The sequence below is a fragment of the Orcinus orca genome, chromosome 19 (assembly GCF_937001465.1).
Source record: "Orcinus orca chromosome 19, mOrcOrc1.1, whole genome shotgun sequence".
NCBI lineage: Eukaryota > Metazoa > Chordata > Mammalia > Artiodactyla > Delphinidae > Orcinus > Orcinus orca.
Genome location: NC_064577.1, coordinates 20401454 through 20429399, shown reverse-complemented (window position 1 = coordinate 20429399; position 27946 = coordinate 20401454). Strand labels below are relative to the sequence as shown.

At 51.1% G+C, this 27946-nt stretch overlaps 1 protein-coding gene across 2 annotated transcripts; it reads right to left on the bottom strand.

Moving 5' to 3' along the window:
* Positions 1-11: 11 nt before the first annotated feature.
* On the bottom strand, positions 12-26843 carry TNFRSF13B (TNF receptor superfamily member 13B). 2 transcript variants are annotated; one of them, XM_033422637.2, is made up of 5 exons: positions 26349-26843; positions 9676-9813; positions 6932-7177; positions 795-980; positions 12-487 (listed from the first exon to the last, which is right to left on the bottom strand). In XM_033422637.2, the coding sequence occupies exons 1-5, from the start codon at positions 26407-26409 to the stop codon at positions 264-266; spliced, it is 855 nt and encodes a 284-aa protein (XP_033278528.1). In that variant the 5' UTR covers positions 26410-26843; the 3' UTR covers positions 12-263. The 2 variants fall into 2 exon arrangements, with proteins under 2 accessions (XP_033278528.1, XP_012387385.1); XM_012531931.3 differs by having other exon boundaries at positions 12-484; positions 26349-26837.
* Positions 26844-27946: the final 1103 nt, after the last annotated feature.

Here is a 27946-nt window from a genome sequence, read left to right as displayed (position 1 = left end):
AGTGAGGAGTGGGCAGTGCGGGAGGTTTTATTTCTGCCAAGGGTCCCCGGGGCTGGGTCCAGCAGGTGTGGGTGCTTGTACTGCAGGTGCATGTAGGTGCCGGTGACCTACTGGGGTCAATACGGTGGCCCTGGCCCTTCTGCCAGCTGTTCCTCCACTCCCCTCCCCCTTCCCTGTCCTTTCCCCTTGCTCTATTCCTCTCTCCCCAGTCTCCCCCACCGTCATTTCTCTCTCCCATCACCATTCCCCCCAGCCCCCCAGGTTCATGTGGCCAGGCCTCCTTCTTGGGCGGGCGTGCACACGACCTCAATGCCGCAGAGGCCACCGTTCGGGGCGCGCACGCAGGGCTGTCCGGCTGCGCTCTGGCCGTGGCGCGCCCACCTCCTGGCACGCTCAGGCTCCCTGCACTCCGCGAAGCAGAAGCTGCACGTCTCCGTCGGCTCGGGCGTTGCCCCTGCAGCGCTGCCCGCTTCCATCCAGTGATCTGCTGAGGGGGAGAGGGCGTTGGCCTCGGCCTGGACCCCTCCTCCCCAGCCCTGCACCCCCAGGGGACCACCTCCGGTGTTAGCCGCCCTGTCCTGGCAAGTGGGGCAAGCCCCGGGGCCCAACACCCACCCTCCCTCAGGGCCCTGTCTCTTCTTGCCTTGATGTTTGACCCGATTTCACCAGGACAGGTAGGAAACTGTAGGAACTGGCGCCAGGCTGCTCCCCGGGAGGACCGGCAACCGCTCTCCACTTAGAAGCGGGGGCAGAGCCAGGACAGAGGGATGTCCAGGACCCCACTGCGTGCTCACCCTTGGAGGACTTGGCCCTCATCCGACATGGCCCTGGGGGTGGCTGGCAGGAGACCTGGTCCCCCCTCCTCTTCAGGAAACAGGCCACGGCCAGCAGGAAGCAGCAGATGATGGCGCAGAGGCAGAGCCCCAGCGTGCTGTAGACCAGGGCCAGCTGGTCGGCGCTCAGCTTTAGCCCTGGGGGGGCTGCAAGACAGCGGGGGGCCCAGAGTCAGGAGGGGCCCCTCCCTGAAGCACCCCCCTGGCCAGCAGCCCCTCGTCCTCGCTTCCTCCTCGTGAGCCCCAAACAAGCCATGCGGCCACCCCCACGCCCCCTCGGAGGGCCGGGGGACCCCGGAGCTGCACGCCCTTGGTCGTTCTCTCTCGCTGTGGGGTGTAGCTTGGGGCAGTACCAGAGGTGGACGGGCGAGCAGGTGGACAGTTGTCCAGGGAGGGTGTTTGACCGGGGAGCACGTGCTTGGAGAGAGACGGTGGTGTTGCTCCTGAGCCTGAGGGGCAGGTGTACACCAGGGGGGCCTGGGGAAATGGGGCGCTGGCCCCGCTCAGGGCCCCGAGCCAAAGCCCTGCCCTGGAAATCTGTCCCGGGCCCTGGGATCGGGCGCCCCCAGCCCGGGAGGAAGGGCTGCCGGCCGCCTGCTGGTCTTGCTGCACGCAACAGTTTCTCTAGTGTGTCCCTGACCCTCGCGCTTCTGTGAAGGAGGGGCGCTCGCCCCCTTTACAGGTTGCGGTGTAGTCCACGTGCTGCCAGGCTCCGTGAAGATGAGGGGGGGTGGTTAGTGTGTTCTCAGGCTTGTGCAGCTGCTGCCTGTGCACCTGGGGTGTGTCCGGCACCGCATGACGCCCCCCATCCGCCCCGGGCCCCGGGCCCCACCACGCTGTCTCTGTCGCCTGTCCTGGACACTTCACACCAGTGGAACTGTGCAGCACGGGACCTTCACGTCTGGCCTCTTGGCGTGTTTCCAAGGCTCAGGCGTGTGGCACGTGTGTTGGGTCTGAGTAGCGTTCCACTGTGTGGATGTACCACATCGTGTTTGTTTGTCCACGACGAGCAGGCATGTCGGTTGTTTCCACCCTTTGGCGGCTGTGAAGGCTTGCGTGCAGGTTTCCGTGTGCACGTGTGTGTGCAGCTCTCGTGGACGCGTCCCACGAGTGTAGTTGCCGGGTCAGGTAGCGCCTCCTTGCTGAGCTGTTTGAGGATCCTGCAGGCTGTTCCCGCTGTGGCCACACCTCCTTACAGTCTGTATTTCAGATGACAAAACTGAGCCTCAGATCTGGTCACAGTTGCAGAGCTGCACCTGGGGGCAGGTCTGATGGGCTCCACGCCGGGGCTCCAGGCCGGCCGCGCACAGATGGCAAGGTGGACACTGTCCCTCTTCCTTACGCAGCCTCCTTAGGGGCAGAATTTTATGAAGTGACAGCTGGCTGGTGCTACCCTGACGTTCACAGAGCTCTGGGTGGGCTGTTGGCGCCACCCCCGGCTGGCGACGTCCGTGTGTCCCAGCTCCCGGGCCCCCATCTGCTCACCGGCTCCTGTGCGTCCCTGGGATAAAATAAAGCCGTCGGCCTGGCCGGATTAGCGGGGGAGAGGCTGGCAGCCTGCGCGTGGGAGGTGGAATTCCCAGCTACCAGACGCTGCTAAGTACACAGTGAAGTGCTGGGTGGATTTCAGGTGTTTTCAGCTGAACTCTAACACTCAGACTACCTCGAGGCTGGCTGCTGGCATTTGGAGACGGTCCTCGATTCCTGCCCTTCAAGTCGGGCTGGGCCGGGCCCCCCTGCACCCAGCAGTGCGCAGTACAGGGGACGCAGGGCCTGGCCAGGCCCCCTGCACCCAGCAGTGCGCAGTACAGGGGACGCAGGGCCTGGCCGGTGCCATGACGAGGCCTGGCAGCCTCTGCTCTGCTCTCCCGGGCGCCCTGAGCCACCACGTGAGGAGGGTGATTTGGGGCTTCCTGAGGGAAATGGAACCGGTTCCTGCCTGGTGACCCGCTCATAGAGCGTGCTTCGCAGAGGCCCTGGATCCGGAGGAGAGGTGCAGTTAAAACTGTGAAAGATGTCACCTTCCGCCTCTGTCCCAGGCTGGCGACACAGGCACATCTGGGTGGGGTGGTCTCCTCTGAGGGCCACGTGCAACCACCTGCCAACACGGACACGCCCTTCCCAGGCTTGTGGACTCACTGCCTTCACTTCTAGGCACGTGGATGCAGGCATTTGCTGGGCTCTGTTTACCGTGAGAGCCGGAGACCAGCTCCCTGGTGGGTCCTGAGATGGGCTGAGCCTCAGGGGCAGGAGGTGAACAGGGAGAGAGAGGTGGGCGCTCGGGATTCTCCCTGGTGTGAAATGTGCTTAGACAAGAGCATGTGGGAACCGACAAACCCAGGCCGCAGCAGGTGTTGCTCCTGGGGAGAGACTTTCCCCAAACCTGGCTTTTTAATACCTTCTTTCTTCCGCCGCGATCCCCGTGTGTCGTCCGTTCGCGGGAACGGCAAGGAGCATGCTGGCTGCCTCGCTTGTTAAAGCCTAGTCAGAGGCTGGCCAGGTGCGGGGACGGGGTCCCCAGCCACCGCTGTGCTTCCTCTGTTCAGTCACCAGCTGTTCAGGTGTGCAAGCTCGGTCGCTGACCTCTGTCGGCCCTCAGTGACCTGGCCCCAGAGCGGAGCGACCTCGCCCAGTGCCTCCCTGTCTGCTGACCCTGTTGGGTGCAGGGGCTTCAGTCGGGAAAGGATGTGAGCTCTGTCCTTGTCAGAGAGCCAGGCCTGCGGCGCAGTTCTGAGCACTGCCACCAGGGGGCACCGCGGATGGTTTATTTCCAAGCGGGTTTTCCATTAGATTTGTTCCGTGCTTGTACTGTTTTCAGAGTCAATCTCGCCTGGAAACAGGATTTCCCCGACTGCTGCTGCTGGGCTGGAGCCCGGGCTGGCCGGGTGGGCAGTGCTGTGACCTGTCCTGAGGGCCCTTGGTGTAGCCGGGGCAGGGCAGGTTCTGAGCCTGGGCCCTGCAGCCACCCTTGCTCACGGTCAGGCCTGCCTCCTGGTGAAACGGGGTGGACGCTCCGGCCTCCGCGCTGTTGGTAGCAGCTCGACCCAGTGGAACGTTCCGCCAGCATCCCCACGGCCCCAGCCCAGCGAGCAGGCAGGTCAGGGGAGGGGTGAGGTGGGCTCCCGAGGGTTTCTGCCCCCCTCCCCTGGCCTCAGCCCTGGGGATGAAGAGGGGGCCTGGGGCAGCCGCCACGGTGACATCTCTTGCAGCCGTCGGGGGCGGATGGGGGGTGGCGTGTGTAGGGAGAAAACACTCCACACCCTGAGATGAAAAGCCAGAGACGAGACCAACCCCCAGGCCGCCGTGCAGGATGTGCTCCCAAGGCGGGCATCGCCCTCCCACAAGGGGTCGGGTAACCTGCACGTGGGACCTTATGACCTGATCTGGGGAAAAAGCCTTTGCAGATGTAATCAAGTTAAGGATTGGGAGCATCAAGGCCCAGGGTCGCTGAGGCCCTGCGAGAGCCCTGTGAGGGGGGTGCCGGGCTGCCTGTCCCCAGTGGGGACAGGGAGATACAGAGTCTGGAGACGTCCCAGGTCACCCGTGCTCACGCCACCTGGAGCTCTGAACCCGGGACCCAGGAGGCCCTTGAATAGGGCCTGGGGGCTCCGTGGGCTCGGATAAGAAAAGCAAACCTTAATTTTCACTAAAGCTTAGCCTTTGCTCCCACTGTTTGTAGCAGTTGCAGCCCCAGTGGTCCTAGCAGTGGCTGTACCCTGTCCACAGAGAATCCGTGTGTTTCCGCTCCCAGCCCCTCCCAGCACCTGCACATGCTGTGCCCTCTGCCTGGAACACCTTTCTCCACGTCGTCTCTTAGATGTATGTTTTTCTTTTAAATGAGCAGTTACTACGTGCTGATCCTGACACTCAGGGCAGCAACCCCGTGAAGGCAGGTGATCTCAGTCTTATGGAAACACTTAACCTCAGAGAGGTTAAGTGACTTGCTCAAGGTCACACAGTTGGTGGGAGATGGAACTAGGGGTCTGGCCCCCAGTCTGCCTTGAGGGCCTCTCCTCGGGGAAACCTTCTCGCCCCATCGCACCCTGGCTGGGGGATGTCGTCGCCACGCACTGAGGTTACTCAGTCATTTGTCTTGTCTCTCCCATCAGACTGTAACTTCCATGGGGTCAGCGACAGGGTCTGCCTCACTCTTGCACCCGCCCCCCCAGGCACAGCTGAGCCCTCCACAGTTACCGTCACATGAAGGAGCGGCCATTCCGAGAGACGTGGAGGGGCCAAGGGTGGGGGTGGCAGGGCGGGGAGTGAGTGGGGGGACAGGTCAGCCCCACTGCCACGGGCAGCGTTCTGCACGCCCTGCCCTTGACACCCAGGGTGTGGGCCCGGCACTTCTGTTCACAGTCCCCACCAAACCCAGCTCTCGCCCCACCTGCACGCAGGTATCAGGACACAGTGGGACACACGTAAGCCCCAGACCTCCAGAGGGACACACGGCAGGGGGCAGGTATGGCGAGGCGTCACCCAGCCCTCCGAGGCTCGGGAGGCCGCACCATGGAATGACTGGGACAGCGGTCAGGTCAGACGTGGTCACGCTGACCCCACTGGCTCCTGGAATGTCTGTCCACACTTCCTGGGGGATTCGTACCTGGAGGGCCCACCCCAGGCCCTCTGGGGAGGGGGCTTGGCTGGTGGTCACAGACAGGAAGGGCTAACAGTGTCACACTGGCAAGAGGTCCCCCTAAGTGGCGACGGCGCCACAGAACACTGCTCTGGGGATTGGGTCTTGCAGAGCGGACAAACTGGGACCCGCAGGCCGGGCCCGAGTCCCCGCTCAGCTGTGCACTGACTCTCCAGGTTTTGAGACTCAATTTCTCTGTCTGTAAAGGGGAATCTGTGGCATCGGAGGTGGACGGGGTTCTGGGTTTGGCTGGAAGAGTCAAATACGTCACTGCAGGGAAGGCGCGGGGGTCACCAGACCTTGGAGAGCAGCCCCCTTTGTGGTCCCGTTCGTCACCCCCTCCACCCGTATCCACGCTCTCTGTGTATGAATCTGCATTTCCTCTCACAAGAGGCTGTGCTGGATAAAAACCGGCCACAAACCCCCCACAGCTACAAATCCTTCGCCTCTCCTCCAGCCGAGAGTGGGGTCTGTCTCCCCCGCCTTGAATCTGGCTGGCTTTGCATCTGGAGGGATAGGATGCAGCAGATGATGGGTGCCAGCTCTTGGCCGAGAGGTTCAGAGGCCCGTGTGTCACCTCTGATGCTGCTGCCCACCCGCTGGTCCCAGGGGAGGATGAGAGACTCAGGAGCAGAGCCCCTCCAGCTGACTCCAGCCAAGCCCTATGCCATGAGGAATAACACGCCATGGAATCTGGGGGCTGTTTGTTACATGGCAGCAGCTTACTGACAGGAGAGCAGAGCAGAGTAAGAGACAACAGTCTAACCGAGAAGAACCAGGCTGGGCACTTCGTTATCAGGACACATGAAGCCTGTTCTCATGGAAGTGACGTCATGAGGAAAGTCACAGAAAAGGAGGAAAACCAGCCAGCACCTGGCAGACCAAGAGCACCATAAATATCAAGTGTTTGCGGGTCCACATCCCCACCCAAGCCCCGTCCTCTCTGACACCACAGGGCAGAGTAGCTGAGCCAAGAGGTATTTTCTGGGAGGATTAATTAGGTCATTTCCAGTGCTCGGCACTTAGTAAGTGCCTAGTTCAAGGGACCCCTCTCACATATCTAAGGAGGCCCATCTCCGCCGTGAGCTTTTTTGATAGTACTTTTCTTTCTCATTCTTGGGAAGTCTCCATTGCCTTTAAATGGAGGGGGGGGTCTTGCTCACAGGTTAGCTGTGCTATCCACTCGCTGCCCCGTGTTCTGAGAATTCATTCAGCCACCATTATGAGACTCCCAACTGTCAGGTCTTTTTTCTTCTTTTGCTTCCTTCTTGCCCACAGACTTCTGTAAACTTTGCTTAATTTTTTTTTTCTATCCTGTGATGATCCCCTCACCCCCCTGGTTTCTGGCCATTTGCCTGCACTGGACTTCCTGCTTTGCAGCCTCTCCTTATTGAGGCCAGGTGCCTGCCTTCCACCCACTCTGACCCTTGGACACCGCGCAGGCCAACCTTAGGTGGCTTACCTGGACCCACATCCGAGCCTCTGTGTTCTGGTCCCTGGTACCTCCCTAGGTTGTCTGCCCGGGTCGAGGCCTCTCCGGTCCGCTGTCTCCTGACCTCTGGTGGGAGGTTCACTTGACTCCTGAACTTGTTCTCACAGAAGTGTGTGCATTGCTTGGGGTGACGTCCACAGATGGAGGCACAGCTGATACAGTCCCCCAGGAGCTGGTCATAGTACCTGCCTTGCTCTTTGCGGCAGCTGAGTGACTCTGGGAGACAGAGATGCGTGATGCTGCTGGGTGACAGACACAGGCAGAAACTGGGGGTCTGGCCTCAGAGGGTATCAAAGTTAAAAAAAAATCCTAGTCCAGTTCCCCAAAAGCAATTCCAGAGTAATCCAAGTCCTCTTCCAGTATGCAAATGTAAGACTATACGTTGTCCTCTAAGTACTGTTTTAGCTGCATCACACACATTTTGACATGTAGTATTTTTTCTGTACCTAGTTTAGAATGTTCTTATTTTTCACTATTATTTCTCCTTTGACCTATAATTTAAAAGAGCATTTCTTAGTACTAACTGTATAAGGGTTTTCTAGTTATCTTTTAAGTTATTACATTGTCACATAACTTCTTTACTTGGGTTTTTCAAACCTCATAAGGGAGAAACATATTTCATATAAACATAAGGAATGGAGAACAAAGCCAGAATCTGCCTTAGCAAGTTGGGGAAGGGGACTGGAAGGAAGGTGAGAAAGCTCAGAGTAATAGTGTTTTTTCTGTCTTAATAGTAAATGAGAATTTCAGGAGCTTAACCAGGCATCAGTGCCAAGGGGCAGAAGCCAAGCAAACTGAAGCCCATTCACCCTTGCTGGAGAGAGCAGTTTTGAGTGCCATACAGAAACCTGTACTTTCACAGGGTAGGTTTCCCTTGTCTCTAAGGTTCATTCATATGAAAATGTGACTCGCATGCAGGTTTTCAGAGCGCATTTTGGAGGCAGCACAAGACAGAGGCCAAGAACCCAGACCTTGAAGCCACGAGGGCTTGGGGAAGCTCTGGTCTGCCACTTCACGAGGTGGGCTTGGCCCCTCCATACCTCGGTCTCCTGTTTTCCAGGAGAGGAATAGTTATAACAATGGTGATTTCTTACGGTTGTTATGGGGATTTGAAGTCCCCGGCACAGTGCCTGACACATAATGAATAATGCTCAGGGTTTAAATAGAATGTTCACTTGTGCCTCTGCGATGCAGACACGCCAACGCGTACATCCTTTTCAGAGTAGAAGACAAAACCAGGAAGGCCTGCATTTGGGACCTCGGGAGACTCGGGTGATCCTGTCAGGACCAGTGACCACCCCTTGCCCTTACCCTGCTGTGGCCCCTGGACCCTCCTGACCCCGACACTCAGAAGGTGGAGTTAGCCTGATGGCAGCAGTGTTCCCGGGCTTGCCGTGACCTCCTCTCGTCCTTGGGAACCCCCATGTGGCTGTGCAGGTGACAGAGCTCCTCAGACCACCAGCCCTCACTGCCTGACCTCACAACCTCCCCTCTGGGCCTCGATATTCCCTGTTGTATTTTCCCGCCTCCATGCCTTTGTCCACGCTGGTCCCTCCAGGGGTGCCGTCCCCCCATCTGACTTCTGCATCTGTGGACTCTTAACAATCCATCGCAGGGGGCGCTTCCTACCAGAAAACTTCCTCGCTCCGCAACCCATCAGCCGGACGTGGTCTCTCCCAGCTGTGGCGTTTTACGGTAGTTCACCTTTTTACCATGAAGTGGAGTCATTTCTCCCACTAGATAGTAACCTCCTTGAAGGGTCTGTCAGATTCCTCTTTCCAGGGGTTTGTGGGTCAGCACTGAATGTCCACCTCATTAATGGATAGTGGCTCAGAGCCATGGTGTTGCAGACTCAGAAAGTTGTTGTTCAAACCCTAACTCTTCCACTATTGTGCTGTGTGATCTTGGGCAAGTCACTCAGCCTCTCTGAGCCCCACTCAGCCAGTATTTATGAAGCACTTACTATGCGTCAGGCACTGTGCTAGGCTTAAGAAAGGAACTGAGCTCTCAGTCGGGTGGTTGAGACACATGGCCACACAGGACAGAACGTGTGGTATAAGCTGTGGTAAGTTCCATCAGGGAAAGAACAAGTCATGAAAAAGCAAAGCAAAAGACAGTTAGAGAAGCTGGGTACGGCCTGAGCGCAGATGACATTGGGGAGTTATTGCTGGCGGTAAAATATTGAGGTTCTATTTTAAAGGCCCTTATGTTTTAGGGATTCGTGATCCAGTATTTGCACATAAAATAATAAGAGTTCTTGGATTGGCTTTAAAATACACAAGTAAAAAAATTGGGGACTGTAAAGGTGGCATTTCTAAAGCTGCTGATGGGTAGACAGGTTTATCATGCTGTCCTCTGTCTCTGTCATAATTTCTATAATAATAAGTTTCAGAAGAAAGAGCAGAGAATGATGAAGGAGGGCCCACTTTCCATCCGGCAGTCAGAGGGGACCTCTTGATTTGGGGCTGAGACCTGAAGGCCGGGTAGGAGGGAGCCCAGGGGAGAAGGTGGGGAAATGCATCCCTGTGCAAAGGCCCTGAGGCAGGAAGGAACAGAGCATGCTTGGGAAGCTGCAAGGAGGGTAGGAGGGTCGAAAGGTAGAAGGCGCCACACTGTCCGTCTCCCTCCACCCCTCCTCAGGCCCCAAGTGCAGGCCAGGGGGACCTCCGGGGGCAGGAGGGGCATCCAGCCCAGGCTCGGGCCCCAGAACTCACTGCAGAAGGCTGCACAGGTGCGTGGATTCTGATTGCTGCAGATGGTTTTGCAGGAGACACAGGTGTTCAGCAGCGGGTCCCAGTACTGCTCTTCGGGGCAGGGCTGCATGGCCACCCCCAGCCGCAGGCCCTGTGGGGCTGAGAGGCAGGGAACGTGAGGGCAGCTGGCACCACTGGAGGCTGGAGCCCAGGCGGCCTCTCCCGCTCACGTTCCCTAGGGGGAACAGACAGGGTTGGTTTCTACCCCAGTTATACTTGCTGGGCAATCCGGGGCTGACACCCTGAGCCTCAGTTTCCCGTCTGGGGCACGGCAGTTCTGAGGCCCCTCTGGCATCAGTGGAGCCCTGCTCGGCCCTGTTCTCTACCCTCATGAACGTGCACACGCCTCCTGCCATGGGGTCTTTGCACGTGCTGGTCTCTTTGCACCCCATGCTCTTCATGCTTCACGACTGGTCATTTCCTCCTGACCCCCTCAGATCTCTGTTGCAACTTCGTTTTTTCAGGGAAGCCTTTCTGACACCCTCCCACCCCAGATTGGGACTTGCTCCTTCTTCTGCACTTGTCACTGTTGTCACTTGACTTTTGTGATGCAGTTATTTGATAGTGTCTCCCCATTAACTGGGAGCATCACGCAGGCATAGATGCTAATTGATTTGTTTGCTGCTGGGTCCTCAGAACCTAGATAGTGCCCAGGACATAGTAGGTGCTCATTAAATGAATGAATTAGAAAAGCAGACCTAGCCAGTGCCTAGCAAACAGCAAGCACTCAATAAATGTCCGTTTCCTTCCCTTGCTCTTTTGCTGAGATGTGAGACACACACAATGACAAATCTCAAGAGTACAGCTTGACAAGTCTTTGCACGTGTACACGCCTGTGTCACGACCACCGCGTCAAGGTGGTGAACATTTCTTGCTCCCTGATGACTCCCACGGGCCCCTCCCACCCAACGTCCACCCCCAGAGGTGACTTCTGTTCTGAGTTGAACGCCACAGGGCCAGAGGCTGCTGCTACTGCCTGTTCCTGAACTTTCATTGTCTGGATTCTTTGGCTCTGCAAGGCATCTGGGACTCATTCCAGATGGTTGTGTGTTGCTGAGTCTTCTGTAATTTTCTGCCTAATTTCATGGCATTTTCCTCCCCGACAACTTCTTTTAAACATGTTTTGAGGCACTTGTTTATTCTTTAATGGGAGTCCACTGAGGAAAGACCAGCGGCTCCCCCTCGACCTGGCAGCTTAACCACCTGGGTTTATCCTCCTTCCCTCTTGGAACCAAACTGAAAGGGCAGGAAAGGATAGTTGTCCTCGAAGGTGGAATGGAAGAAGTGACTGCAGCAGGGGACAGGCGTCAGCGACGTTTTGGAAGACGGAAGGCAGAGGGCCTGGGGTGACAGGCTTCAACTGAAGATCTCTCTCGGTTGAAGCTCATGGGGAGGAAGCGGAATTGCGTCACCGAATGCTAGGAACTTCCTGGAACTGGAGCACTAGGACCTCTGGCCGTGGGGGATGGGAGGGCAGAGCAGTGAAATAGGGTTGGATGGAGACTTACGTCAAGAGGGCTTGACCCCAGGCAGGTGACGGCCCCTCACCCACCCGAGCAGGAGGTTGGGGTCTCCTCAGACACAACTGAGGAGGGGTGGCAGTGAGGTCCACTATCCCCCCAGCCATACCTCAGGAGTGCTGTGGCCAGGTTTGTAAAAGATGTGTCCTTCCCCATCCTGCAACTGGCAGGAAGCCAGCAGACGCTGCTCTGGAAAAGCTGACCCAAAGGAAAAGCCCTGGAGGCACTGACTGGGAGATTCTTTCAAGAAAGTGACCGTGCTGCTGCCTGACCACTACAGCAAAGCTTCTGTGGGAAAACGCCATCCATTTACCCAGAACTTCCAATCAGCCATTAGTGCCTCAGTGTGAATTGTGAACTGCAGCCAAGGGTCACCTGATATTGGAGCACCACCTCTGCATGAAAGAGACCTTGGACGATGCAAGCAGAAGAAATCCACCCAGTGCCAATAGAGACAATGCAGGGAACAGAAGAAAACTACAAGATGACGGCAAGACATCCTTAGAAAGAGAAGAGAACTTTTATATCCACGAGAAAGAATGGTGTGCTCATTTTTTTTTTTTTTCTGGCTTGTGGGATCTTAGTTCCCCAACCAGGGATCAAACCCGGGCCCTCCGCAGTGGTTGAGAATCTGCCTGCCAATGCAGGGGACACGGGTTCGAGCCCTGGTCTGGGAAGATCCCACATGCCGCGGAGCGACTGGGCCCGTGAGCCACAACTACTGAGCCTGCGCGTCTGGAACCCGTGCTCCGCAACAAGAGAGGCCGCAACAGTGAGAGGCCCGCGCACCGCGATGAAGAGTGGCCCCCGCTCACCGCAACTAGAGAAAGCCCTCGCACAGAAACCAAGACCCAACACAGCCAAACATAAATAAATAAATAAATAAATAATTTATAAAACAAAAAACAAAAAAAAACCCGGGCCCTCAGCAGTGAAAGTGTGGAGTCCCAGTCACTGGACCGCCAGGGAATTCTCAGTGATGTGCTACTTTTTAAATTTTTTTTGCGGTACGCGGGCCTCTCACTGCTGTGGCCTCTCCCGTTGTGGAGCACAGGTTCCGGACGCGCAGGCTCAGCGGCCATGGCTCACGGGCCCAGCCGCTCCGCGGCATGTGGGATCTTCCCAGACCGGGGCATGAACCCGCGTCCCCTGCATCGGCAGGCGGACTCTCAACCACTGCACCACCAGGGAAGCCCAGTGATGTGCTACTTTTAAAGAATTGTATGCATAGAACAACTAAGAATGACTAGAAATTTTAAAATATAATAGCCAGAATAAAAACATCTGTTGAAGGGTTATAAGATGTAATTGAAGAAATATCCCAGAACATCGGAAAAGATGTGAAAAATATGGAATTATATCAGGACGTCTGGAGGTTGACTGATGGGAGTTCCAGAGAAAACAGATTTGAAAGACAGCCTCCAGATTCAAAGAGCCAATCAGGTGTCCTGCACAATAAATTCTCTCAAACCACAAGACCCACCATCGTGAAATTCAGGAGCAACAGAGACTTGGAGGAGACTCTTAAGCCTCCTTGAGAACAACCAGCTCACCTACAGGGAGGGCTGTGTGAGTTAGGAACTCTGTGGACATTTCAAATCAAAGCGGGGGCCTGAGCGATGCCAGGGAAGATGGCCAGGAGGAAGCCCCAGCGACCTGCTTCTGCCCTAGCAGCCATCAAGCTGGCAGCCTTGGCCAAAGTAATGATATTGGAGCTCTGGGGTTGTCTATGGGACAGTTGGGCAAAGAGGCTGGTAGATTTGGGGAGTTTTGGTGCCTTTCAGCCTATCATGGGGTGGTGGCTGTTCATGTCCCTGGGGCAACTTGCTGGGACCTGGATGGGCAGTAAGGACCTTGTCCTCTGAATGTTGGGATTGTGGGTTCTAATTGCTGGTTGCTGCTTTTGATCACTGAGGAGCCAGCACGGAGGGTGGTGGGTATTGTTTCAACCTCCCTGGTTGAAGTGGCTCCCAGGGGATTGGAAGAGATCTACTGCCCCCCATTTGGGGAGTCACACATTTAGGAAAATCTTTGTCAGGTCGCTGGCTGACTGCAGAGACGAAGGACCAGAAACTTTGGTGACCACACACAAGGAATACATACTTTGCAAAAATAGTTTGGAAGAGTCAAAAACAGACTCCAGCTCTCAGCAACAAAAACTTCAGCAATCCCTGAGGAGTGAGAGAGTTAAATTTCCAGACTTACCACAATGTAATGCTCAAAATGTTCAGTTCTCAAAAAACTTAACAAAACGTACAGAGAAACAGGAAAATACGGCACATTCACAGAAAAAAAGCCTTTGACAGAAACTATCCCTGAGGAAGCCTAGACATTGGAAGTATCAGTCGAAGATGTTAAGTCAACTGTCTTAAATACGTTCCATGAGCTACAGGAAACCACAGACAAAGAACTAAAGGAGATCAGGAAAATGATGTGAGAACAAAATGAGGATATGAATAAAGAAATAGAGGTTGTAAAAAAGGAACCAAAACTTGGAAGCAATCCAGATACCCTTTAGTAGGTGAACTGATAAATAAACTGTGTCATCCAGACAATGGGACCTCAAACCATGAAAAGACATGGAGGGATCTTAAATGCATGTGACTGAGAAAAGCCACGCTAAAAAGGCTCCACGCTGTATGATCCCAGCTCTGTGACGTTCTGGAAACAGAAGAAAGATCAGTGGTTGTTGGGTTGAGGGGGAGGGAGAGATAAAGGTGGAGCACAGGGGATTATACAGAGCAGTGAAACTGGCTGCAAGTCGTGATACATTTGTCAAATCCCATGGAAAGTACAAGACCGAGAGTGAACCCCAGTGTAAACTGTGGAGTTTGGACAATAATGATGTATTAATGTAGTTACTCGATTGTAGTGCATGTGCCACTTTAGTGCAGGATATGGGTAGTGAGGGAGGCTGTGCATGTTTGGGGACAGGGGGTATAATTTCCATTCCATTTTTCTGTGAACCTCAAACCACTCTAAATAATCTATCAAAAAATGGAAACAAACTGAAATTCTGGAATTGAGAAGTCCAGTAACTGAAATGAAAAGACTCCCTAGAGGGGTTCAATAGCAGATCCGAGCAGCCAGAAGGAAAGGATCAGTGAGCCTGGAGACAAGACTATTGAAATTATTTAGAATAGGAATCAGAAATTTAAAAGAATGAGAAAAAATAAACAGAACCTGAGGGACTCGTGGGAGCCCATCAGATGTAACAGCGTATGCACATAGGAATTTCAAAGAGAAGAGAGAGAGAAAATATTTGAAGAAATAATGGCTGGAGACTTCCCAAATCTTAGGAAAGACATGAATATACATGTCTGAGAATGTCCATGAATAAGCAGGATAAATTCAAAGACGCCCACATTGAGACACACTGTAATAAAATTGTGGAAACCCAAAGATGAGAGAATTGTGAACGCAGCAACAAAGAAACAATTGTCATATACAGGGGATCCTCATAAAATGAATAGCTGGTTTCTCCTTAGAAATCATGGAGGCTAGAAGTGAGCTGTTACATTTAAAGTCCAAAAAGAAAAAAAAAAAAAAAACTATCAACCAAGAATTGCGTATCTGGCAAAACTACCTTTCAGGAATGAAGGAGAAGTTAAGACATTTCCAGATAAGCAAAAGCTGAGAGAGTTTGTTACCAGTAGACCTGTCCTACAAGAAATGCTAAAGGGAGTTGTCCTTCATGCTGAAATGAAAGTGCACTAGACAGTAACTTGAAGTCATAAGAAAAAAGAAGGAGCATTGGTAAAGGAAATCTATGACAATATCAATATCAATAGGAAGGGACAGAGATATAGAACAGTGTTTGTACACTGCTGAAACTAGGTATTATTGAAACTAAGTTGTTAGAGGTTTAAGACATTAGTTGTAATCCTCAGGGTAATCACTTAAAAAAATAACTAAAAACATACAGAAACTGAAAGAAAAAGGGAGTAAAAATGGCACAGTACAAGTAATCAACTAAATACAAAAGAAAAGTCAGTAGTGGAGGAACTGAGGGACAGAAAACGTAAGACATACAGAAAACAGAGATAAATGGCAGAAGTAACTCCTTTATCAGTAATCATATTAATGTCAATGGACTAAACTCTGCTATTACAAAAGGCAGAGACTGGGAGATTGGATTAAAAAAACAGTATTCATCTATATCCTGTTCATAAGAGACTTACTTTACATAAAAGGACACGAGCTTGAAAGTAAAACAATGGACAAATATCGTCCATGCAAATAATAACCAAAAGAGAACTGAGGGGGCTATATTATTATAAGACAAAGTAGTTTAATAAAAAGAGGTTACAAGAGACAAAGACAAGATATATTGATTAAAAGTTTGATACAGCAAGAAGATTTAACAGTTATAAACACATGTGTGTTACAACAGAGTGCAAACATATGAAACAAAAGTTGACGGAATTGAAGGGAGAAATAGTTCTGTGACAATATTTGGATATTTCGATGCCCCACTTTCAGTAGTGGGTAGGAGAACTGGACAAAAGATCAATGAGGACAAGATGACTTGAGCAACTCTGTAAAGCAACCATATAACAGACATATACACGACACTGTACTCAGCGACGCAGACTACACATTTTTCTAAAGTGTCCATGGAACATACTCCTGGACAGGCTATATATCAGGTCACAAAACAAGTCTTAATAGGTTCTAAAAGATTAAAGTAATTCAAAGAATCTTTTCTGATCAAAGTGGAATGAAACTAAAAGCCAATAACAGAAGGAAAATTGGAAGGTTCACAAATATGTGGAACTTCAACAACACACTTTTTTCTTTTTTTTTTTAATTTATTTGGCTGTGCCGGGTCTTCGTTGCAGCACACTGGATCTTCATTGCAGCATGCAGCATCTAGTTCCCAGACCAGGGATTGAACCTGGGCCCCTTGCATTGGGAGCAAAGAGTCCTAACTGGTGGACCACCAGGGAATTCCCCCCAAAACACTCTTAAACAACCAATGGGTCAAAGAAGAAGTCACAAGAGATATTAGAAAATATCTTGAGATAAATGAATATGAAAACACAACGTACCAGAAGTTATGGGATACAGTAAATGTAATGCTGAGAGGGAAATTGATAGATATAAATGGGTACACTAAAAAAAGAAGAATCTCTCAGATCTTGACCTATCTGTATACCATGAGGAACTAGAAAAAGAAAAGCAAACTAAACCCAAAGCAAGCATAAGGAAAGATTAGAGCGGAGATAAAAAAGAGAATAGAAAAGCTGTAATATGGACTTCCCTGGTGGTCCAGTGGTTAAGAGTCCACCTTCCAATGCAGGGGACGCAGGTTCAATCCCTGGTTTGGGAACTAAGATCCCACGTGCCGTGGGGCAACTAAGCCTGCGTGCCACAACTACTGAGCCCGCACACTCCGGAGCCCGCATACCGCAACAAAGAGCCCACGTGCCGTGGCCAAGATCCTGCATGCTGCAACTAAGACCTGATGCAGCCAAATAAAGATAGAATTGATTAAAATAATAATAATAAAATTAAAAGAAAAACTATAATAGAGAAAATCAACAAAGCCAAAAGTTGGGTTTTTGAATAGATTTACAAAACCAACAGACCCTTAGCTGGATTGATTAAGAAAAAGAGACGAAACTCAAATTACTAAAATCAGAAATGAAAGTGGGGCATTGATACATATTTTATAGGTTATAAGAGAGTGCTGTGCACCAACACAGTGCACCAACAGAATTGTGCACCAACAAATCAGGTAATCTAAATGGACAGTTCCTGGAAACATACAATCTACAAAAACTGATACATGAAGAAAGAATATCTGAATAGACTTATAACAGGTAAGGAGATTGAATCAGTAATAAGAAACCTCCCAACAAAAAGCCCAGGACCAGGGCTTCCCTGGAGGCCCAGTGGTTAAGAATCCACCTGCCAATGCAGGGGACGCGGGTTTGAGCCTTGGTCTGGGAAGATCCCACATGCTGTGGAGCAACTAAGCCCATGCACCACAACTACTGAGCCTGCGCTCTAGAGCCTGTGAGCCACAACTACTGAGCCTGTGCGCCACAACTACTGAAGCCCATGTGCCTAGAGCCCGTGCCACAGCAGTGGCTTCAATGAGAAGCCACGGCAATGAGAAGCCCGCACGCTGCAATGAAGAGTAGCCCCTGCTCTCCACAACTAGAGAAAGCCCGTGCACAGCAACGAAGACCCAACGCTGCCAAAAATAAATAAATACAGTTTTTTTTTTAAAAAAAGAATGTGATCATTAAAAAAAAAAAAAAAAAAGCTCAGGACCAGATGGCTTCACTGGTGAATTCTACCAAACATTTAAAGAAGAATTAAAACTAATCCTCAGACTTTTCCAGAAATGTTGAAGAGGGAGCACTTCCTAACTCTGTGAGGTCAGCATAACACTGGTGCTGAAGCCTAATAAAGACATCATAAGAAAAGAACATTTCAGACCAATATGCTCTGTGAATATAGATGCGAAAATTCTCAACAAAAATACTAGCCAGTCAAATCCAACAGCATATTAAACGGATTATACATTATAACCTAGTGGGATTCATTTCCAGAATGCAATAATAGTTCAACACATGAAAATCAATAGATGTGGGCTGCCCTGGCAGCACGGTGGTTGAGAGTCCGCCTGCCGATGCAGGGGACACGGGTTCGTGCCCCGGTCCGGGAGGATCCCACATGCCGCGGAGTGGCTGGGCCCGTGAGCCATGGCCGCTGAGCCTGCGCGTCCGGAGCCTGTGCTCCGCAACGGCAGAGGTCACAACAGTGAGAGGACCACGTACCACCAAAAAAAAAAGAAAAAATTAAAAAAAAGAAAATCAATAGATGTAATACACTTCAAGAATGAAGGAAAAAACTACATGATCATTTTGAGGCAGAAAAAGCATTTAACAAAATTCAGCACCTTTTCATGATAAAAACATTCAGTAAAGTAGGAATAGAAGACAACCTCCTCTACATGATAACAACCATGTATGAAAAACCCACAGTTGACATCACACTCAGTGGTGAAAGACTGAAAGCGTCTCTCCTATGACTAGTAACAAAACAAGAATGCCCACTCTTACTACTTCAGTTCAACATAGTACTGGAAGAGCAATTAGGCAAGAAAAAGAAATAAATGTATTCAAATTGGAGAGGAGAAAGTAAAATTATCTGTTCATAGGTGACATGATCTTATATGTAAAATCTCTAAAAATTTCACACACTAAACACTGTTAAATATTCAGCAAAGTTGCAGGTACAAAAGCAACACAAAAAATCAGTTGCATTTTTCATATACTTGCAATGAACGAACCTAAAAGGAAATTAAGAAAACAAATCCATGTTCAGAGACAAAAATGAATAAAATACTTAGGAATGAATTTAACCAAGGTGGTGAAAGAAGTATACCCTGAAAACTACAAAACATTGCTGAAATTAGAGAAGATCTAAATAAAAGACATCCCATGTTCATGGATTGAAAGACAACGTTAAGATGTCAATACAGTCCCTAACAAAATCCCAGTGACGTTTTTACACAAATAGAAAAACCCGTCTTAAAAATTCATTTGACCCTGAATAGTCAAAACAGTCTTGAAGAAGAAGAACAAAGTTGGAGGACTCATACCCTGATTTCAAAACTTACTACAGGGCTTCCCTGGTGGCGCAGTGGTTGAGCGTCCGCCTGCCGATGCAGGGGACAAGGGTTCGTGCCCCGGTCCGGGAAGATCCCACCTGCCGCGGAGCGGCTGCGCCCGTGAGCCATGGCCGCTGAGCCTGCGCATCCGGAGCCTGTTGCTCCGCAACGGGAGAGGCCACAACAGTGAGAGGCCCGCGTACCGCAAAAAAAAAAAAAAAAAAAAAAAATTCAAAGCTAAAGTAAACAGTGTGATAATGGAATAAAGACAGATACTCAGAGCAGTGGAATAGAATAGAACCCAGAAATAAGCTCTCCATCTATGGTCAGTTGATTTTCAACTGATGGAGGAGGGGGGAAAGCAGGGTCCATCTTAGTCAAGAGGGAAAGATAGAAGTTCTCAGAATGATGGTGAAGGGAGTCCCTGGGACATGGCCTGGAGGCCAAGGGGGAGCCCTGTCTCAACTAAAATAGGAGAAAAGCGGAAGGAACAGGGAACCATATATAAGCGAGTCTGCTTGACCAGTTGACAGGCTGGATCTGCCCCAGAGCTGGGGGTGAGTTCCTGAGACTTACAGAGAAAACCAAGGAGTTTCAACTCCAGGGAGGTCACATGGCTCAGCTGTGAACAAAGTTTACATCGTCATGTTGAAGTGAACTACAATCAGGGAATAACTCTGACTTTGAGTCTACAATAGTCACTCACTTGTGAGAGGGGACACCCCTAGACCACTGTCAGTGAACAGGGCAATGACAGGACTTATAAGACAGGAAGGAAGGAGGGAGAAAAACTGCAGAGGGTTTTGCATAGGGGGCAAATGGATTAGCTGGCAGCAAAGAGGGTGATCTCTCCTTGAGCACGTGGTGGGCTAGGGGGTCTGAGAGAGTTTCAGCAGCTTCCACATTCTGGGTGACAGGTCAGAGAATTACAGTGATCATTTACAGTCTCTTATGAATCGGGAAGGAGGAGGAAGAGAGAAAGGTGGGGATGACCGTTTCTTCCCATTGTAATTTCTGCCTCCTGTTGACTCATTCTGAAAACCGATTTCCCATGGTTCAGTGACAAAATGTGTGTGAGCGCAGCCGTGCCTGTGGAGGAAGCACAGCTCTGAGTCACCAGCCAGCCAGCTTAGGAAAGGCTGGCAGCACAGCCTCGGGTTTTCTTTTCTGTAAACGGGGACTATGGGTGCTCCTTTGCAGAGCAGGTTTCCTCGAGGACGTGCACATGACACGCATGGAACTGGCCCGAGGTGCGGTTGCCAAGTGGTAGTTATTTGGATAAAGTGGTTTAAAATATAATGGATTAATTATAATCATTTCTTAATCAGCAAATCCGCACTCCAGGCCTGGGAACTGCCCCCAGAACGTCAGCTTGTGACTGAAGCACTGTAACTTCCCAAAGACACTTGTCCCTGTACGCTGCCGTGTCACCTGACCTCTCCTCTGAGATGTCTCAGGTGTGCCTTCCTGGATGGCCATGTGGCCTGAGCACCTTCTACCTGGTAGTGTTTCTTATTTTGTAATTTGACATCTGAGGGTGTAGCCATCTACCTCGTTACACTGTCTCATTCATCTCCGAGCCCAGTGCTTCTGTAATACCAGACACACAGTAGGTCCTCGGCCAATGGTCACAAATAACCAAATACTTTATACAGAGCTGTCCTCAGTGAAGACATGTGGAGTGGTAAGCAACCCTCGTGCTTGTGCTGTGTTAACATTGCATAATGTCTGAGTTTTGTTCTGCCCCCTCCCCTGCCTGCATCTCCTCCCTTCAAGGAGGACTCAGGGCAGAGGTGTCCTGAGGTTGGGGGGTGGGGTGGGAAGAGCAGAAACCGTGGCTTTTGCTTTCAGAACTTAGAGGAAAGGATTCTTGGCACAAAATGATTGGGCCAGAAAACAGCACAGAAAATAATTTCTCCTAGATTGAAAAAAACAGCCCGAAGATTTAAGCGTGCAATAGAATAAAATTTTAAAAACTTCTAGAGAAGAAACCATTCGATAACTTCTTTATAACCTTGGAGTATGAAAGGCCTTTCTAACTGTGACCCCAAATCCAAACTCTATAAAATACAAAATTGATAAAATGGGCTACACAAAACAAACAACTTCTGCATGGCAAAAAGCAGCCTAAGGAGGAGAGTCCAAAGACAGAAACGGGAACAAAACACTTGCAACTTGTATCTAAAGAGTAAGCAGACGGGCTTCCCTGGGGGCGCAGTGGTTAAGAATCCGCCTGCCAGTGCAGGGGACACGGGTTCGAGCCCCGGTCTGGGAAGATCCCACATGCCGCAGAACAACTTAAGCCCATGCCCCGCAACTCCTGAGCCTGTGCTCTAGAGCCCATGAGCCACAACTACTGAACCCAAGTGCCGCAACTACTGAAGCCCGCGCGCCTAGAGCCCGTGCTCTGCAACAAGAGAAGCCACCGCAATGAGAAGCCTGCGCACCTGCAATGAAGAGTAGCCCCCGCTCACCGCAACTAGTGAAAGCCCACATGCAGCAACAAAAACCCAACACAGCCATAAATAAATAAAATCAATAAATAAATAATACAAAAGGAGAAACACATGTATAAAAAAAGAGTAAGCAGAAAGGAAAAGGCCAGCCACCCGACAGAAAATTGGGCAAAGGTAATGAACAGACAGTTCACAGACAGGGACGAACAGCATAAATTTGTCTGGTCTCATTCCTAAGAAACAAGCAAATTTGAACTACGCTGAGACCATCTTCTCCCTAACAGATTGCTAAAAATGCAGAAGTTTACTAACACCTCCTGTTGGCAAGGTCACAAGGAGAGTGGCACTCATTCACTCTGGAAGGAGAGGAATAGGGATAACCCTCAAGGGGGGGGGATTTGGCAACATTAGTCAAAATGACTGATGTTTTTACCTGCTGATATAGTGATTAATCTCTGGGATTTATTTCCGAGTGCAAAATGATAATTCATTGCGGCAATGTTTGTAATAGCAGAAGATTGGAAGTAGCACAAATGTCCATCAGTAGGGGATTGACTGAGTCTATACACTGGACTATTATGCAGTTATAGAAAAGGGGTGAGGAAGCTCTCTGTACGTTGCTTTAGAAAGAACTCCAAGATATATTAAGTGGAAAAACAAACACAAGGAGCTTCCATGGTGGCACAGTGGTTAAGACTCCACGCTCCCAATGCAGGGGGCCCAGGTTCAATCCCTGGTCAGGGAACTAGAGACCATGTGCATGCCGCAACTAAGAGTTCACCTGCCATAACTAAGGAGCCCGCCTGCCACAACTAAGACCCGGCACAACCAAATAAATAAATAATTTTTTTAAAATAATAAAAAAATAAAAACAAAACAAGGTCCATAACAGCATGGCTCACAGTCTCCCTTTCTTTCTGCAAAAAAGGAGAAAGTTCTAATCTAGATTTATAGGTATTAGTGTATACATAAAGAAACACTGTAAGGAAACATACAAAACCAAAACAGTGTTTTAAATAAACTACTGAAGAATAAATTGAACAAAAGAAGCACAAAACTTGCACATTGAAAACTACAAAACATTCCTGAAAGAAGACCTAAATAAATGGAAAGATATTCCATATTCATGGATGGAAAGACTTAATATTGTTAAGATAGCAGTGCTCCCCAAATAATTCTGCAGATTCAATGCAATCCCAATCAAATTCCCAGCTGACTTTTCTGCAGAATTTGAAAAGCTGGTCCTAAAATCATATGGAAATGCAAGAGACCCAGAAGAGCTGAAGCACTTTTGAAAGAGAACCAAGTTGTAGGACTCACACTTCCCAATTTCAAAACTTACTACAAACCAACAGTAAATAAGACAGTGTAGTACTGGCATAAGGACAGACGTGAGTCAGTAGAGTAGACTTTAGAGTCAAAAACTAAAGCCTAACATTTATGGTCAATTGATTTTCAACAAAGATACCAAGAAGATTCAACGGGAAAAAGGATAGTCTTTTCGATAAATAGTGCTGAGACAACTGGGTAAGCCACCTTCAAAAGAATGAATGTGGACCCCTAACTTACACCATACACAGAAAGTAACTCACAGTGGGTCATAGACCTAAATGTAACTAGACAAGTTTTAGAAGAAAACAGGAGTAAATCTTCATGATTTGGGGTTAGGCAGTGAGACCGAATGCACAAATGATTCAAAAGAAGCTTGAGAGACTGGACTTCATAAAAATTTTAAACTTTTGTGTTTCACAGAACACCATCAAGAGAATAAAATGATATTCCACAGACTTGGAGGAAATATTTCCAAATCATACATCTGATAAGGGATTTGTATCCAGAATATATAAAGAACCTTTACAATTGAATAATGAAAAGACAAATAACCCAGTTTAAAAATGGGTTAGGGGGCTTCCCTGGTGGCGCAGTAGTTGAGAGTCTGCCTGCCGATGCAGGGGACACAGGTTCGTGCCCCGGTCCGGGAGGATCCCACGTGCCGCGGAGCGGCTGGGCCCGTGAGCCATGACCGCTGAGCCTGTGCGTCCGGAGCCTGTGCTCCGCAACGGGAGAGGCCACGGCAGTGAGAGGCCCGCGTACCGCAAACAAACAAACAAACAAAGAACAGTGCAGCTGCTTTGGAAAACAGTCTGGCAGCTCCTCAGAACGTTAAACACAGAACTACCATATGGCCCAGCAATTCCACTCCTAAGAGAAATGAAAACATGTCCACCCAGATACTTGTACATGAATAGTCACGGCAGCCAAAAAGTAGAAACAACGCAAATGTCCGTCAACTGATGAATGGATGAGTAAAATGGTCCATCCATACAACGGAATGTTATTTGGCCACAAAAAGGTATAAAGTACTGACACCCTACCACATGGCTGAACCTCAAAAACATGCTCCTGGAAGAAGCTAGTCATAGACAGCACATTCCATTTTTATAAAATGTCCAAAGTAGGCAAATCTACAGAGAGAGAAAGGAGGTCAGGGCCAGCCTAGGGCTGGGGGTGGGGAGGTATGAGGAGTGACAGGGGTTTTTTGGGGGTGACGATAATGTTCTAAGATTATAGGGACGGTTGCACAGCTCTTAAGCAGGTGAACTTCGTGGCACGTAAAGCATCTGAACAGAGCCGTTTATCCTAGAGGGGGCAGGAAAGCTGGGCGGACAGATGACCAGGAGGACAGGAAGGCTGTGTCATGTACCTTTTTATACTTTGTGGGCTTCCAGCCTGTGACTACCATCTATTCACAAAGCAAACTTACAAAGCAAGAGGCTTGGGAATCCCCTGGCGGTCCAGTGGTTAGGGCTCGGTGCTTTCACTGCCGGGGCCCCGAGTCGATCCCTGGTCGCGGAACTAAGATCCCACAAGCCACACGGCACAGCCAAAAAATATATATAAAGAAAGAAAGAAAAGCAAGAGGACCTAAATGAGGAGTTCGGGATTGGCAGGTACACACTACTATATATAAAATAAACAACAAGCTCCTACTGTAGAGCACAGGGATCTGTATCCAATATCCTGTGATAAACCGTAATGGAAAAGAATAGGAAAAGAATATATAGGTGTATAACTGAGTCACTTTACATCAGAAACTAACACAGCATCATGAATCAACTGTACTTCAATTAAAAGAAGATAAGCAGAGGACCACACAAAACTGAAGAGACCCCCGAGCCTTCTCCCATTTGGGGAGAGGAGGGTGGAAGCTTTCCCCACCCCACCCACAGGGAAGCGATGGCCAGTGGACAGCAGGTTGGATCGGACGAGGGCAGCCTAGGAAGCCTCAAAGACCCATTCCTGGTCAGAGCGCACCGAGCCACTGGACCTGACAGGGACACAAGAGCCCACTTGGCCAGATGGCAGACTCCCAGCTGACCGGATGTCTGCGCTGTCCCTGCCCACCCCTCCTCCAACACCACCGGAACCTACATAACGTCCCAGAGCCATCATCCAGCCCCAAAGGAGGGCAGGAAAAGCCCCAAATTGACACTGGCCAGCAGAACAGAAGCCGTGCTGACCACGGGGAGAAGGGGAGAGCTCTCACAGGCCTGGGTTTGTGGGCCGGGCTCATGGCCCGGGCTCTCCTGCATCCCCGCTGTCTGCCCGTCTCCCTCACATGCCTGGCTCTGTAGGCGCTGGACCAAGAAAGGCCTCTGTGGTCCAATTAGTTTGAAAAACATTGGGCTAAAGAAAGCCAAAGTTGTTTTGTTGTTTTTAAGTGCAGCCCTTCTCAGCGCCTTTGCTTGTGGCTCTTCAGGAGGGGCTCAGGCAGGTTCAAGGCCTTTCTGTGTCTTTCTCAGGGACTTCTGGTGGGGGAGAGGCTCTCCTTCATTTTACGACCGAGGAAGTGGAGCCCAGAGAGGTGAAGGGGCTCCTCCAAGGTCACACAGCGAGTCGGTGGACAAGGGGAGGCAGGCCCGACTCTGCTGCTCCTGGCGGCCTGTGTCAGTGCCAGGTCCCAGTTCTGACAGGTTCCCGACTCGTGGGCCTGGGCCTGGGCGGTTCCACCCTGTGGCAAGGCGACCTCTTGTTCCTTCCTGGTCCAACTCTTTCAGAAATCTTAAAATCCGAGCCCTTAGCTGGGAACACATCTGGGGATGTGGTTGCTTGACACAAAGGATTCCCATCCAAAGGATTCACAGAGGAGACGTGCTCCCTTCCAGGCGTGTGGTGGACAGAGCAGCCGTGGCCCCTCCAACCCGGCCGTGGGTCCTGTCTGCACAGCGAGGGGCCTGGACCCTTCCACCTGCGTTAGCACCCACGCTTCCAGATTGGGGCCTTTGAACAAACCTTCAAAACCTGCCCTGATAAAAATTCTATAGGATAAATGATCCGGTTTCTTTGATAAAAAAAATTAAAAAACAGCAAGGGAAAACATGAGACAGAGTGGGAATGTTCTAGTTTAAAACATATAGCCAAAACGATGGTGTTTGGATCCTGATTGGAACAAATCATCTGGAAGAGACATTGACAAGACAGTCGGGGAGGTCTGAACATGGGCGCTTTGGTGACACAAAAGGATCATTCTTTGCAGAAGTTGTCATGGCGTGAGAGTTTTGGGGGGTTTTGTTTTTTAAGGAGTTTTTCTTTTTAAGGGAGACATACAGAGGTATTTACAGATCAAAAACGCACTGTTTGGACTTGTCTCTAAAGTGATCCAGCGGGGTGTGGGTAATCCTGGAAGTGTGGACAGTGGTCGACATCTGTAGGAGGGCCTGTTAGACACTCCTGATGTTTAAAACACGTCCTGGCCCGTCTGGCTGTGGGTCCTGGGGCCAGCTTGGGGTGGGAGGGAGAGGGACTTCCTGCCTGTGAGGCCGACCCTCCAACCTTGCGGCTGCTCTCGGGAACGCAAGGCCAGACCCCCAGGGCCCCAGACCCAGGGCTCTCCACGTGCACAGGCGCGGGAGGCCCCGGGGCAGCCCGAACTTGCCCGTCTGCTGTGGGCCGCTTCCCCTGCGTCCCCAATGCCATGCAGAGCCCCAGGCGGAGCCCCTTGCGCCCACCCCCACCTCCCCGGCTACTCACATGGCTCCTCCTGGCCCTCCCAGCTCCGGCCACCTCGCCTGCTCCGGCCCAGGCCACTCATTACTCAGGACGTTTATTATTAGCCTAGATTTGATTAGTGCCCGGGCTGCACTTCCTGGGTTTCCCCCCCAGCTGTAGGATGTAAATCAGCGGCTCCCCTCCCTCCGCGCTTGCGCCCTCTGTCTCGGGAGCTGAGGGGTGTGGGCCCAGCCCGATGCTCCAGGAGCCGCCCCCACCACCACACTGTCCGCTGAGCCCCCAGGGTGCACTGCCCAGGGGCCTGGTGTCCTGCCCCATCACACACCCCAGGCTGCAGCCAGGGTGGCCTAGCCTCCAGGCATCGCTCAGGGCCCTTCCCCCTTCCTCTCCAGCCCTTTCCTATTTCACTGCCCTGTCAGCTCCTCTGCTCCTTCCTTCAGGCTCCACTGAGGTGTCAGTTTCTCTGGGAAGCCGTTCCTGACTGCCCGAGGCCGGGTGAGGTGCCGTTCTCTGTGCCTCCCGAGCCCCGGCCTTACCCGCCTCAGAGCACTTGAGCGGCTGAACTGGAGTCTCGGCTCAGCCACGTACCGGCAGGAAGCCTTGGTGACAATTTACTTAACGTCTTGGTGCCTCTGTTTCCTCTTCTGTGAAGTGGGTATGAAGGTCCAGGTGGTGATGAGAACGGGATGTGTGCTCAGTTCAGGTCTCAGAGCACTTTCCTGGCGCAGCGAGTTCTCAGGGCTCGGTGTCCAGACGAGCACTGCTGCCCTCGTCAGTGGTCACTTTATTCCCGCCTTCCCAGCCTCCGCGGGGACAGGGCTGGAGGACGGCACGTTCAGGAGTCACAGGAAGCCCGTGGAGTTTGAGGGGGGACTCAGGGTGGAGGGAGAGACCAGGCGGCCCAGGAAGACGTAGGGCAGGGCTGCTGTGAGTGGTGGGTCGCGTGGCAGAGGAAATACGAATGACTGGATGACCTAAAAAGCACCCAGTCTCATCAATAATCAGAAAAGCTGGTTTTCATCCACCCGGTCGCAAAGTCTTAAAGCGTGGTAATACCGAGAGGAGGAGATCGGGGGAAGCCTGAGCTTGGGCCCGCGGGAGGGAGCGTGTTGGTACCTCTGTGTGGAAGGGGACCTGCCAGGGTCCCGTAAGATGGAGAACCTACGCCTGATGCATGACCCCAGAAGCTCTCCTCCAGGGGCCACAGACGCACGAGTGTGGAGCAATGGAAACAGAGCCAGTGCCCCCACCCCGGCAGCGATGGCCGAGCACGTGAAGCTCGAGGGCCATAACCAGGAATACTACGCAGCCGTCAAACAGAGCGAGACAGGTCTGTACGCAGTGACGTGGAGAGATTGTCAAGACCGATGGTTGAGTGAAAAAAAGTAGTTTGTGGCGTGGTTCTTGCAGTAAGGGGCCTTTCCGTGAGACAAAGACGAACAGGCCTCCTTGCCTACGATTGTGTGCGCACAGGCGTGGCAGAGCTATGAAAAGGACGGGCACGATGACAGTGATCCTGCTGGGTAGGGCAGGAGGGGACCAGGTTGGGGATGGGGTCCGAGGGGCTTCAGCCCTGTTTGTAACGTTTTTATTTTTACACAGAGGTACATATTCCTTGT

What these genes read in the sequence shown, in the direction of transcription:
- TNFRSF13B (XM_033422637.2), bottom strand. Translation starts at nt 26,409, where the DNA reads ATGAGTGGCCTGGGCCGGAGCAGGCGAGGTGGCCGGAGCTGGGAGGGC. An exon ending in CACCTGTGCAGCCTTCTGCA is followed by an intron (nt 7,178 to 9,675) that starts GTGAGTTCTGGG and finishes TCTGTCTCCCAG; the next exon opens with AGTCACTCAGCTGCCGCAAA. An exon ending in GAGGGCCAAGTCCTCCAAGG is followed by an intron (nt 488 to 794) that starts GTGAGCACGCAG and finishes TCTCCCCCTCAG; the next exon opens with CAGATCACTGGATGGAAGCG.